General features: G+C 34.1%; 2 protein-coding genes across 4 annotated transcripts; both read right to left on the bottom strand.

Moving 5' to 3' along the window:
• Window positions 1–86: 86 nt before the first annotated feature.
• LOC108222751 (NAC domain-containing protein 53) lies at window positions 87–5,411 on the bottom strand. 2 transcript variants are annotated; one of them, XM_017396647.2, is made up of 6 exons: window positions 5,096–5,411; window positions 3,273–3,550; window positions 2,843–3,034; window positions 1,022–1,555; window positions 834–954; window positions 87–717 (listed from the first exon to the last, which is right to left on the bottom strand). In XM_017396647.2, exons 1-6 carry the CDS (start codon window positions 5,274–5,276, stop codon window positions 314–316), a joined length of 1,710 nt encoding a protein of 569 aa, XP_017252136.1. In that variant the 5' UTR covers window positions 5,277–5,411; the 3' UTR covers window positions 87–313. The 2 variants fall into 2 exon arrangements, with proteins under 2 accessions (XP_017252136.1, XP_017252137.1); XM_017396648.2 differs by having other exon boundaries at window positions 834–942; window positions 5,096–5,402.
• Window positions 5,412–6,359: 948 nt separating this feature from the next.
• LOC108222752 (NAC domain containing protein 50) lies at window positions 6,360–11,729 on the bottom strand. 2 transcript variants are annotated; one of them, XM_017396650.2, is made up of 4 exons: window positions 11,360–11,729; window positions 8,433–8,710; window positions 8,145–8,330; window positions 6,360–7,099 (listed from the first exon to the last, which is right to left on the bottom strand). In XM_017396650.2, the coding sequence occupies exons 1-4, from the start codon at window positions 11,571–11,573 to the stop codon at window positions 6,590–6,592; spliced, it is 1,188 nt and encodes a 395-aa protein (XP_017252139.1). In that variant the 5' UTR covers window positions 11,574–11,729; the 3' UTR covers window positions 6,360–6,589. The 2 variants fall into 2 exon arrangements, with proteins under 2 accessions (XP_017252139.1, XP_017252138.1); XM_017396649.2 differs by having other exon boundaries at window positions 6,360–7,108; window positions 11,360–11,685.
• Between the last annotated feature and the right edge of the window lie 2,707 nt (window positions 11,730–14,436).

The raw sequence follows: 14,436 nt of genomic DNA, 5'->3' as shown, positions 1-14,436 counted from the left end.
TAAATTACTCATAAACACTATTATTTTCATCTTTATAGTTTTAATAATCCATAAATTATTAATAAATCAAAATTATTCAAACCGTCTCAAGTCAAAAAACTTATTCAGTAATTGAGGCAGTTGCAGGTTTAAGAGTTTAAGCATCCTCAATAACTGGAGCAAATACCAAGGTGGCAATGTAGTACAAACCAAAGACCATAAAAAAAAGAAAGAGAGATTCTACATGTTCATATTAGGTATTTATATATAGTTTCCTGAGCCTAAAGACCAGCAGCATCCATAAGACTTCTACCAGACTGGAATCCATGAAAGACTAAATTGAGTAGATATAAGTCCCAATCTTGAAACTCGTGCTTAGCACAAGCACCCACATGAATAGGTAGTAGAACCAGCCCCAAGAAACAGCGGAGTTGGATGTCTCTGAGATCGTACCAGATGATGGTTGTAGGGCTGCAGAATAGTCATCACCCCTTGACAGTCCAACCGAGAGGACAATGTTGGCCAGGTCATGTTTACCATATGACCACTTAACTCCTGCACGACCCAAAGTCACATGCCTTGTTTGTAAAATACCAGCACTAACACGGAACGAACTGGCAGAAGCAGCATTCAGTCGCAGAGTTGCATCCTTGGTTGGGAACTCTGAAGCAAGTGCAGGAGGTGCGGAAATATCCCCCAGCAGATTACTAGCCTGCTTGAGAAATTGATACTGAGAATCTGCAATAAGAAAAAAGAATAATTAACAAGTGCAACTGCTAATCACCCAATGGCAGAATGCATTTTTTGATGCTAGCGCAATGACACTAATTAATGGCAGCACTCTGTATTGTAACCTGATTGACATTTTGCCTGTGCTTCTTTTGAAGAAGATGCAAAATCCTTACTAATCCCATCAAATTGCTGTTTTCCACCATTCTCTTGCTTGGCTCCTTCGCTTGCATCCTGAAAGTAGAGCTATTACTTAAACAGTCAGTACCGGATGTCAAACAAAATCAGGTCGTAAATTTGTGTGCAACATTACCTTTTTGGGTAACAATGCTGCAGAATCAGGAAGAGGTTCTTCACTTCCAAATATATCCGAGTACTCGAAGCCCATATTTTGCAAATTGTCATCAGTAGCATCAAAGAACTGAAGGTATTCATTTAACATGTCAAAGCTAGAATCATCCCAGTCGAAAGGTTGCTGAAGATCATAAGTCTCAATAAATGCTCCATCACTGGATTGAAGAGTATCAGTGGCATCTACAAAGGATAAATCAGGAATGTGGTCCACATTTACAGGATTTGCAGTGTTGCTTGGTTGTCCACCATTATTGCTTGGCTCCCCAAGATATTCATGCTTGACAGGCATCCCATCCGTGTTGTAAGGCACTGGCAAATTATAGATAGCTCCTGTATCAGGCTGCTCCTGAATAAAATTATTGTCATCAACAACACAGGCTTCTTGTGCGTTATCAGTGAAGTTTATAAGTTCATTCACACAATCATTTCCATTCCAAGGGCATGAGTTAGCGGGAACAGGAGCAACATTTGAAGAATCAACTGCATTTAGAATCTGCAAAAAAATGAAATAATAACCATTTTGTAAGAAATTTTATACTATGTAGAATCTTCAAACAGTACAAAAAAAAAACCTTCTATTATTCTTTATATAAGCTCAATACTTGCAAAAGATTATAGATATGACAAGGCCACTAGGGTTCAACAGATGAATACACATGTGTTGGACCTTGGTTATATCTATGTTAATGGGCTCACCATTTGGAACTTAAGGTACATACATTTATAAAAATATCATGTAAATCAGATAGTCTTTTAATTCGTGGCCGGGTTCACCATTTGGACTTGGGGAATAAAATAACTTCCATCTCCAAGGCTTTCATCATTTGAACTTTGTAACTTCTATTTTAAACATTTATTACTTATGTAGTTGAACAAATACTTAACCCCATTTATACCATGCTAAACATTCTATTTGGTACATCAACTTGTTAAAATTTAATCATATCTGCCAATTTTTATTAAAAATGTGTATCTGAGTCATAAAAATGTCATCATGTATTTTAAGTGAGGCATAACATCCTCCCAAGTCATAAAATTGCAACAAGAGCCGCAGAGAAAAGAATTAAAACAATTACATTTAATATTTTGACAAAAACTTATCTTTTGATTATTTACACTCTTCTTGAATCTTATCCAAAATCAAGGGCTATGCCCTAAATACTCCCTAAGTTCCACAATTACGGAAACCAAGAACATAATGTACACGTAAAACACATTTTTTTCCCTTTTAAAGAAGTCACAACTAATGAATGAGACCGACTAATAGAGTAATGACACCACTATGTTCTTTTTTGCTGAAATGCATCACAGTGTTACACTAATGACTGCCAGTGCCTTTGTCATATAGTTGTAATGCTGCACTCAAGGACTGGATAGGCCTTTGGGCTTATTGTCTATGATATATACTTTTACTGTAAGAGCTTATTTGATGCTTGTCTACTATAAGAAGGCCAGGCAGGAAAAGGAAAGAATGGGTTGAGAATGAGAGAGAATCGGCAGAATCCACCATAAATCATAAAATTAATTCTAAACTATTTATTGACTGATATAATCAAGTTCAACTATCAGATAATGAAGATTACAGAACAAAGATGCCAATATTGAGGAACTAGTCAATCTAATCCAAACTGGTTAATACTACCTACTAGTTATATCACTACAACAAATTTAGCTCTTTAAATATATAGAGAACTTGTACTCCACATCAGTGTTACTACGGTTGACATGCTCTTAACAAAACAAGTACATAAAATAGGAATACCATAACATAGTTACAAACCTGCTCAAGATCAATGCCATCCAGATAGGCACCATCGCATGCTGGTAGTTCCATTGCCTGATCATCACCCTTAGGAACTACAGCCAATTCATCATTCTCCCATTCTTCTTCAAGATATGGTGCCCCATACTGCTCTCCATTCTTAGGCCCCGAACCACTTTTCTGAAAAATCCGGCACAGAACAAATGCATCCTGCTAATTTTAAAAAAAAAAAAATGTAAGAAATTAGGATCCCAACTTGGAATCTATATGGCAACTATTACACCAAGAAGGATACATCTGTAGGCTCTTGAACCATTACTATACCTCATGAGCAGTTCTAATTCTATCAACATTTCATATTTTTCATCTTAAAACCAACACAATTCATTGAATGTGCACTTGACTACAAAAGAGGTAATTACTGAACTGAAAAATTACATCAACCCACCTGCATATATCCAGACTTTTCCATGTTCTCATCAACAAGTCTGTATTCATGCATGACCCAATTAGACCTCTTTCCTTGAGGAGCCCGACCACTGTGATACACCAGAGTTTTCTTCATCCCGACAACCTGATTCCTATGGTAAACAGCCCTGTCCTTACCAGTGGTCTTCCAATACCCTCGATCAGTTGCACGATTCGTCCTAGCACCATTTCCGTACTTCTTATCAAGTGCACTGAAAAAATACCATTCCAAATCTCTACTCTTCAGCCTAGATTTACCTGAACCCCAACATTCACACAAACAATTAAGGACTGAAAAGGATGCTAATAGATTATATATTGCTTCCAGAGAGATACCGTGAATGACAGAGAAACAAGCAGATAATTAAAAGGATATACGGTACAAGTCAGTACTAACTCACCAAAAGTATTGCCCACATAAATATATTCTTTAAATTAAGTAAAACAAAATGTCATGATCCATCAAATAGAGTCACCACTCATCTGTAAGACATAAGATGTTAATTACACATGTGTACCGAGTCTACAGACATTTACACAAGTCTGCTCATGTCTTTCGACATTAATACAATTATATTAAATCTGACCACGTATCACCACACCTGTCACCATTACAAAATCACATGCTAAAGAATGACACAAAACAGACCTTCAAAATGGATTTAAAAAATCAAGTCCAAAACCTGAATATAATTATTAAAAGAGAGTGTGTTGATTCCAAACTTTTAAGTTGAAATGACCAACAGAAAATCACCTAATTTGGGTAGTACTAAAAATTTAAAGAGGGGGAAGAAAACAAGAGATATGTCACATACTCCTTTTAAATGCATAACAAAACAATATTTACTATTACTACTGCACACAGAACATACCCCGACTTTATCCCTCAATAACCTGAGATCATGATTTCTAGTGTACATAGTGCATAGATACAAATTAAAAGACTTCGCACAGAGAAGAACATACCAGTACACGAAGATACTATGTTACTTGTAGTTTTCCACCAACTAAATCCTGTAAGTGCCCAAAACGCCAAATTGCAACCCTGACTGATATGGGGCAGGGAGGAGGGCACTTAAAGGTTGAGTTGGAGACAATGGATGTTGCAACTGAGAACAACCCAGATGCAATTTGTCACGATGTTCATATAGGCTAGCCAAAAGAAATTTTTGATGAAAAAAAGTTAAGAATTCAACATATACCATACATATAGCAAAACAATAGTCTCTTATCAAGATCACTGACAGACATAGTAAATGGCAACTCAAACATGTCTAGAACTGATCAACATTATAATCTTGTGTTCCTTTTTTAAACCATAACCTGAAACTCAAAAATCACCCAAACAGAAAATTTCTGAAAACAATAGTAAATCAGTAATGCAATTCGCCAGAAGTCAAAGCCACTACTTATATTTAATGACAACAAAGCGAATAGAGAACTAGTCGACCCCAACCTTAACCAATATATACATTTGTAATTTGTGTCTCTCCAAATACTAACCTAACTCAAGAAACTAAGCAAAGCTACAATCGCAACAGCTACATTCACCAAATCATTTCGAAAACATCCATACAATCGCAACGTAAATTCAACACATCATCGAAAAAGCTAATTGCGCCATCAATTACACAATCCAAATAGAGCACACAACTTTAAACATATAATCACAATCCAAACACGAAAAACAACTCAATTCGACACCGCGATTGACGAAAAACATCGAAATCAAACAAACTGAAAGAAAACTCGAAACTTGAACCACAAAAACCGACCAAAACAACAAAACCACTAAAAAAAGACCTGGCAGATCCCACGGCTCGAGTTTATAAATATCGATCTCGGAAATGGCGTCGACTTGCAGCGGCTTCTTACAGATCTTGCGACGAAGATAGTAACGCACGAGCTCTTCATCGGTAGGATGAAATCGAAAGCCCGGAGCAAGTGAAGTTGAATCTATATCCATACAAGATGTTGTGTGCATAGGTTGGTGATGATGATTATATATAGGTAGCTAGGGTTTTCAAAATAGATGGAATTTATATTGGGGAAAAAGAGGCTTACGCCTTCTGGAGGATGATAATTTGTGTATGTAAGTACTTTATAGCCTGTCACTCGTCACTCGTGTAGGTGTTTTAGTTGAGTTTTGCTAGCTAATTTTCTCATTTAATTGTTTTTTTTCAATAGTCTGATTTTAATTTAATAAAAAATAGTCTAATTTTAATTGTTTAATAACTTCCTATAAGTTAATAATATTAAGAGGAACCCGACCAATTAGATTTTTTCTCACCGAAAATATTAACGTAAAATTTTTGATGTGAACACATAACTTCGTGAAAAATCCTTCAAAAAAAAAAAAAAAAACTTCGTGAAAAATTTACTCATTTTAAATTTTTATGGTTGGAAAGAATATTATTGATCAACATCGATATTAATAAGTTGTTTAATACATGAATAAGTGAATTTATAACTTGAGAAAAGTTTACATGTTTATCACTAAAACATGCAAAACACTTGGATACGTTCTATAAAATTACTTTGAGTTGAGCATTTTTCTTATAGATAAATTCTGGTTTCAATGACTATTTATTTGTTTGTTTATAATTGAAAGTTCACGCAAGTCAAATGATTCCCCAACCTCCTTTCATACCGGCTTCCAAACGCCATTAATTTTCAGCAATACAAAATTCGTTGATCTATTTCGAAAGATAATATTTAAAAATCAGAGTTGCTTACTGGACAGAAGTGAAATTGAAACATTGAAATAACAAAGCGAAAAGAATGATCTTTTAGAAATAGCAAAGAACAAAGAAAAAATTGCAAAGTATAATAATAGTACGACCACCATCTGTATATTCCAACTGGGGAATTCAACTTTCCTGTCCTTATCGTATACTTTTCCACTTTCCTGTAAGTATGGCGGTAGGAATTGGAAATCAAAACTAATTAGTTGATCAAAAAATTATCAGAGATCTTTTAAATAAATCAGGGATACCGGAGAATAATATTGAACGCGGTTGGAGATTCATAGGGCTTATGTGAGTTTTCAACTACTATGACAAACATCTCAAGAAATTGGGTTTCCAATGACCATCTAGCATTGAGCATCGAATAATCGTCTAAGACGTTTTTGATTCAAAGAGGCAGTTCAGATGACATGCATGCTCTAAAACAACTAGGGAGCGTTCATTTGCACTCGGTGGAAACAGATGAACAAAATGCAACTACAAATGAAAGTTAAGATTAAGAGTACAAAGCTAGAACTAGAAAGCTCACTGTTATGTGTCACCAGCATAGCTATTTACCCTGGATCATTCTTCGATACTCCTCATTATCTTTGTTAAGGTATTCAATGCGCGACTGAAGGACGTTAATCATGGCTTGGGCCCTCATCACTTCAATCTTCAAGGTCTCTCTCTCCATTGAAACATTGAGGATTTCATTTTCTAAATTACTTATAAATTTCAGGTATCCTGGGGGCACGGATTTTTCAAGATTAGAGGCATCAAACGTAAGTGTGATGCTGGATTGATGGCTCTCTCTGTTCCCGATTGAATCCAACAACGGAAATTCCAGGAGTGTACCATTCGTAGATGGCCCTGCTGGAAGATCGTGGCTCGTTGTAGTTGAATCTTCTGAGGATGGATTACTATGCTTTGACCTTTTGATTTCAAACATCTGAACTGGTTCTAGCTCAGCCTCACCGTTAATGGGGCAATCATCCGTTCGTTCCCTCTTGCAACCAAAAGGAATACTAAGAGATTCCATTGGAATTTCACTGGGAGAATGCGATGCCTTGTTTGCATCCTGTATAAACTGATATAATATCAGAAGTTATCAGTTCAGCTGCTAAAACAAAAAGAATGTTGGACTAAACTTATAAAGATACAGTACAAAATATTTCTTAGCATCTAATACTCCAACATGTTCCTACTTGAAAGTCATATAGAAACAAGTATATACTAGTGCGACGTGCAGTCTTATAGAGTATAGCAGACCCTTGATGTCAGTTAGCAATCAAACACTTATGATACCTGAAGTTTAAACATCTTAAAAGAAAGGAAATATTACAGCAACTAGGACCAAGTTGAGGTAGATGCAGAGCCAGTCAGCCAGATTGATCAGTCCACAACTCAACATTTTATATTATAATAATCCAAGTATAATTTTTTTTTAAAAATTAAATAGTAAATTTTATTATTTTATATAATAATAATCTAAGTATAAAAATTATTTAAATTAAATAATCAATTTTACTATATTATAACATATTAATATATTATGATGATACTTTTATTATATAATTGGTATAATGTGCATTACTTTACGGGTTGTGAACAAATAAAACCCATAACCATAGCACATAGATAGGTATAAACCACTAACAAATCTATCAAGCAAAAATATTGCAACCTCCATAAGTACAAAATAAACTCCCAGTCATATAACCTCCCTAAGTTGCAGGTAGAACATTTAAGATTAGCAATGCATTAAACGTATACTTGGCAAACAGAAGCTTTCTTGACAGATTAACAAAAGAAACCAGATTGATGTGAGGAGGATATCATAGGCCAGACGAAATGATCTGGGAAATTCATGAAAGCTATTATTCTATAATACATCTTTATTGTAGCTCCTTGAGTTTCCAAGGGATTCCCACAGACACAAACATTTTAAACAATACACTTAGTTGGCTAACTGAAGAGTGAAGAAGACACAAGCTATATTCTAAAAGTATTACCATGTAAAACTCTGAGCAGACTACCACTATACATGTACCCGTGTATAATAAGTAATGACAACACCAGCTAAGAGTCAGTACACTATACATATAAGAAAAAGAAAAACAAACCTTTTCAAAGTCACTGGCCCCAATCCTCACATCATCACCGTTCGCCAATTCCTCCTCAGCCTCCCCTCCAGGAACCAAAAGGGCAGCATCATCCTCCCATTCCTCTTCAATGAATGGCGCATATCTATCCCCATTTGGTGGTCCTAAACCACTCTTCTCGAAAATTCTGCACAGCACAAAGGCGTCCTTTTCCTCCCAGACAAGAAAAAAAAATCTTGTGAGTTCAAACTTGTAACAGAAGATTTATACCATAATAGATAGTTGATTTGAAATCACCACAACTCGCACCTGTGCTACCCCGGATTTCTGCAATTCTATGTCTGAAAGTCTGTATTCATGCATCACCCAGTTGGTTCGCTTCCCATCAGGTGCTCGCCCACTATGAAAGACCAGTGTCTTTTTCATTCCAATTGTTTGACCTTTATGACGTACTGACCGGTCCTTACCAGTTGCCTTCCAATATCCTTTGCCAGTGGCACGGTTGAGTCGAGATCCATTGCCGTACTTTCTATCTACAGGGCTGAAGAAATACCATTCTAAATCTCTGCTGCTCAGTGATGAGTAACCTATATACCATATACATCACAGTACTTCATTAACAATCTTTGATTAAAGAAAAATACAGAAGCCCACCAACAAGATGGCACAAGTACATTCGCAACACTCTCTGCAGAGTGAAAGAACAAAAAAATAAACAAAAAATTACAAAGGCATCTAACACCATTTAAATATCCCCCTTTTTCTCCTAAGAAAATGAAAACCACGCCCTTTAAAGATACCCTTACCTTGAAACAGATCCGTAACAGTAGCATTAGCTTGTACTTTAAAGTCTATGGTAGCTCAAACTAAAGGAACCATACACGAACTCTTCATATTATTTAGGGAATACAAATCCAAGATAATGCATTGCTACCTTTTATAATTTACAAATATAACAAGATTGGGGTTGGGGGGGGGGGGGGGGGGGGGGGGTTACAAAGCAATAACGAAAACATTCATCTACTTCAACATACCTAGACCCCTTAAGAATTCTATTACCTGTCACACTGTATTTGATATATACTCCCTCCGTCCCACCAGATTCTTTACAGTTTCCTTATTTGGCCGTCCCACCCATTTCTTTACATCACAAAACTTTCCTAAAATAGTTAATGGGTCCCATCACTTTCTCACTTTTTCTTCCTTTTCACACTACTTTTACTCCACCAACTCCCTTTTATATATTAAAAATCAATGGGTCCCACCACTTCACCCACTTTTCCTTCTCTTTTCCACTACTTTATACATATTTCTTAATCTCCGTGCCCAAACCCAATGTAAAGAATTGGGTGGGACGGAGGGAGTACAATATCTTAACTCCATTTCTAAGAGCATGTTTGCTTGGGCTTTACACCCTGAGCTTAAAGACATTTTCAACTTTAAGCTGAAAATTGTCTGTTTGCGTAATAAGTCGATAACTGGCTTAAAGTTAAAAACTGACTTAAATTTAAAAATAAGCCAAAAAAGGGCTTAAAGTCACAAGTTGGTACTTCTTTGAACATCTTATTTTATATTTATGATTTTTTTTATAAAAGTCAATTTCATCAATCAACTAACTGACTTGTCAAATTTATTTTTATTATGACATTGCTTATAATTTATACTCCCTCCGTCCACCTCAATTGTTTACATTGGAGGGGGACACGGAGACCAAGACAATGTATAAAAAATGAGTAAAGTTAGATGAAAAGTGGGTAAAGTGGTGGGACCTATCAATATTTAATAACAGATTTGAGATAGTGGATGAAAGTAGTGGGTGTAATAGTAGTTTTTATTGTTAAATATGAGATAGTAGGGGAAGATAGTGGGTGTAATGATGGGAAAAACTTACTATTTATAGTAACGTAAAGAAATGAGAGGGACATCCCAAAATAGTAACCGTAAAGAAATGAGAGGGGCAGAGGAAGTAACTCATAAGTCACCTCTGATATTAAATTACCCAAACAGACTATTTAAAAGGCACACTTATCACATTAAGAGTCTGTTTGCCTATTCTTAAAGTCGAGACTTCCATTTTCGATTTTAAGCTGAAAATGTGCATTATAAGTCGAAAGTTGGCATACAGTTAAAAGTAAACCAGAAACTTATTCAAAACTACAAGTTGGTAGGATGTACTTTTTTAAACAACTTATTTTATTTTTATATTTTTTCAGTAAACCATTTCAACACTAAAATAAATAGTATTATATTTTTAATATATCATAAATCACATATTAATTTAAAATTACCCAAACACACAATTTAAGCTGAACATTTATCACATTATGTACCAGGGAATAAGTCATTATTTTAAGCCTACTCTAACAAACTCTAAATCACTATAAGCAGTAGGTCATAAATTTAATTTTACCCAAACATGCTCTAAATCTCCAAGTTACAAATTTCTGGACGTACATAGAGAAACATATATACAAATATCCTCCAACGATATAAATAAAAATAAAAAATCTCAAAAACACTCTTAATGTATTTAAAAGAAACCAGTACTCTATTTTGAAGTATCTTAGTCCCAAATTTCCACACAAAAACAAATTCTATATACATTTTCTCGAAACTAATATTATTGTACAAGAACAAAACATTTACTCCAAACCTTTAATCCTTTCAAGTTTCCCTTCCTAAAATTCCACAGAAAAAAATATTCTCGAACCTCGAACCAATTCTGAAAACCTTTCCTGAAAAAATTTCTTCACCACAGTAAAAATTTAAACATTAAATCTTTACCGCATTTTAGAATCCTCATGGCACAACTTTCATTAAAAAAACATATACTTCCGCCCAAGACGTCCATTTTTGTCAACCTCTAAAACACCAAATAGATACCACAATTTCCACATACCCAATTCCCTGAACACACTAAAAATCAAGACTTCAAACAAACAACTACCACATTTTCAACACCTTTACTTGCGTTGACAAGAAATAGTACAACAGACTCAAAAACAAAACAATCTTTGATTAAAAACAACAGATTCTGACTTGAAAACATTAAAAATCAAACCTTTAAACAAACTACAACATTTTCAACACCTTTACTTACATAAACCGAAATGTCATTAAAATACCAAACAAAAAATTAAAAAAAAAAAAACCTTAAACTAATAATTTTTAGAAAAAAAAAAAATTAATCACGTGTATGTGTGTACTTTTGGGTATATGAATGTAAGAAAAAGGACCTGCAAGTTCCCAAGGCTCAGATTTATAAACATCAATCTCAGAAACAGCTTGAAACCTAAAGGGCTTCCCACAAGCTTTCCGGGTCAAATAATACCGAACCAACTCCTCATCAGTCGGGTGAAACCTGAACCCAGGTGCCAGGCATTTCGGTTGACTCGCCGGAACGACGGTGGGGGTGTGTACCGCCGGCGCAATTGAGAGTTCTGGGTCCATGGCGAAACGGGTCGGGTCAGGAAAAGGGAAAAAACAGAGGGGATGTTTGGGGGAGGAGTAATAATAATTGAGGGGAGGCTTGGGGCAAAAGATGTGGGGAGTGGGAAGCTTGCTTGACACGGTAATCGAGGTTACTTTTCGAGAAAATATCTGAGCCTCGTTTGTGTTTTTTTTTTACTTTCGTACGCTGGTGAAATTTGAATATTTTAGTCGGGACACGAAAATGAGAATATTAGTTTTGTTCGATTTATTTTTTTTTGTTTAAATTTTCAGGGGTTTTATTATATTATACTTTCAAATTATGTTTTCTCGTCCGATCCGGCTAATCTGAAAATTTTGTATCAGACTTAAGAATAGATACGTAAAAGTTAGACCGAAAAAGGTTGAAATATTTATAAATATATCAATTTTTTACAAATTATTTATAAAAATACCATTAAAGTCGTTTTCTTACAAAAGTTGAAATATTTTTAAAAATACAATTTTTTACAAATTATTACAAAAAATACGACTTGCAACTGTTGCAAATGAGTTACATAAGTTATAGATAAAAAATTTCATTTGCAATTGTTACAAAATGGTGCCGCAAACGAGGTTGTGGAAATCGAAAGTTGTATTTGTTGCAGATTTGCAAATGAATTTCTTATTTGCAACTGTTGCAAAATGTAGTTGCAAATAAAGCTGCAGAAGTTGGAGGTTTAATTTTTTAAATAATTTATAAAAAATGTTATTTATGAATATATTGAAAGTCGGCCATAATATTATTGTGAAAAAATTCGAAAGGTTAAGCAGTTACGAAAAAAGCTTGGTGCTTATTGAAAAGATGTTAAATAGCTCATTATTTTTTTTAACAAAAAATTAAGACGTCCGTTGATTCTTAATAAGCTAAAAAGATTGGAGAAAAAGATAATTCTGCATTTATAGGAGAAATATAGTTTTCTGTTTATTTTTTAAATATGTTTCGCACTGAAATGATTTAACTAATTTATATCAATACATAATTTCATATAATTTAAAAAATAGAATTGTGTATAGAATTTGTAATGCGACTGGAAGCATAAAATCTAGTTGCAGACTATATGAACATAGTAGGATGCTAGTTGTTCGGCAGCTGCGGTAGCCCAGGCTGGACGTAATCATGTTTCAGCGGAGAGTGCTAGCACACCAGTGTCCAGTAGGGCTGAAAATTTCATGCTTAAATTATTTTTAATTTTATTCTTGTTTATACGATTTATTGGCACTTGTGTATTCAAATTAAATAAATAGTCATTAAAATAGAATTTTGAATTGAATTCGAGAGAATTGGCCCAAAATATATGAAATTTGAATTGTAAATAAAAATTAATATATGAAATTTTTATTTACAAAAGAAAATTTTAAAAAATAAATTTCAGAACTAGACGGTCAATGCACCTTAAGTTACGTGCTCAAAGTCAACGGGGTCATCTAATTTGGGATGGAGGTGGTATATAAAGTATAAAATATTGATTATTGTTTTTTTTTGAAATAAAAATATTGATTATTGTTATGTCATATTTTGGCATAGCCTATTTTCATATTTATCTTCCAAATTTTTTTATTAATTCAGAATAATAATTAATTACTTGGCCACAAGTAATTATCCTCCCTCTGAAACCAGGAAATCAACTATTACAGAAAATATCTCCAAACGATATCTTGTAAATCAAGAAAGATATCACAACTCAAAGATTATATCAGATTAAAATCAATTAGTTTAGCATTTAACGTTTCTTATCCCTAAAGTCTCTCAAGATAGGTGCAATCCTAACAAACACGAGACATCTATCAAGCTCAACCCCTGTCTTTTCATAAACCCTAATCCCCAAATTCATATAATACTTGTTAATCAAAATCCTCCGCTAACAACTATATAATATATTTGACTTACTCATAACAGATTTCGTTGAACATTCATCGTAAAAATATCTAACTACTAACTTGAAATATCAAAAATGTATTCATATAAAAAGGTTATTTTCCCCGTTATTTACTAATCAATCGATTGAAACTATTAGAATCCGAAAAGTTTATTAGTTTAATTAAGGTATTATCAATGTCGAATACATGGACACTTGTCAATTTGTTTTAAAATACAGTATTTGTAATTCCATTTATATACGCTAATATGGTGCCGTAGGTAGAGAGTAGTTGGTAAGATAATCTGATCCCATGAAGCTGGTGATACGCTTGTCATTCAAACCACAACACGTGGCTTTTGTGTACGTGACTTGCTTCTTCCCATGTTTACCGAGTCACTGTCCGAACCAGATGATGAGTCAACTCGGGACAGGTGCCCCTCATACGTGTACGTGTCACCACTCACTAGGCCTCTGCCCTTTTGCATGCATGACTCATCTTTTTCCTTATCTACTCTCTTGGTCAAACCAGTCAATTTACTACTCCTGCACATGTACTTCAAATATTAAAAAAATTTAACTATTAAAAGCCAAATTTGTAATAATTTACAAATATAGTATACATCACCGTTTGAAACAAATAAGATTCCGATCACAGTTTCGTAAATAGATTTGATTGCATTGAAACTTATTTGATGTCCAAGTCTACAGGGAAACTTTGAAATTTATAAAAGAAATTGAGAAGGTAAGTTTTCTTAGATTGTTTCCGAGAAAAATGTTGAAAATCAAAGAGTTCGATTTTATTTTTATTTTAAATTATTTTCTTTAAAACAATGTAAAAGTAAGTAGTGAATATATAACTAGTATTTAATAGAATGATATTAGAAACTCTTGAATATGAAAATTTGAAAATCAAAATATTAAGAGATTAAAAATTTTTCATATATACTTGGAAGGAGTATTCTATTTTATTTTTATCAAAATAA

This window comes from Daucus carota, chromosome 5, assembly GCF_001625215.2.
Source record: "Daucus carota subsp. sativus chromosome 5, DH1 v3.0, whole genome shotgun sequence".
Lineage (NCBI taxonomy): Eukaryota > Viridiplantae > Streptophyta > Magnoliopsida > Apiales > Apiaceae > Daucus > Daucus carota.
This window is presented reverse-complemented; position numbering and strand designations above follow the sequence as displayed.

Excerpts from the sequence above, each read along its gene's own strand:
- LOC108222752 (XM_017396649.2), bottom strand. The coding sequence starts at position 11,573 with ATGGACCCAGAACTCTCAATTGCGCCGGCGGTACACACCCCCACCGTC. Across the intron at positions 8,711-11,359 it reads TGAGCCTTGGGAACTTGCAG|GTTACTCATCACTGAGCAGC; the intron begins GTCCTTTTTCTT and ends TATGGTATATAG. Across the intron at positions 8,331-8,432 it reads AGAAATCCGGGGTAGCACAG|GACGCCTTTGTGCTGTGCAG; the intron begins GTGCGAGTTGTG and ends TGGGAGGAAAAG.
- LOC108222751 (XM_017396647.2), bottom strand. The coding sequence starts at position 5,276 with ATGCACACAACATCTTGTATGGATATAGATTCAACTTCACTTGCTCCG. Across the intron at positions 3,035-3,272 it reads AAAAGTCTGGATATATGCAG|GATGCATTTGTTCTGTGCCG; the intron begins GTGGGTTGATGT and ends TAAAATTAGCAG. Across the intron at positions 718-833 it reads ACAGGCAAAATGTCAATCAG|ATTCTCAGTATCAATTTCTC; the intron begins GTTACAATACAG and ends TTCTTATTGCAG.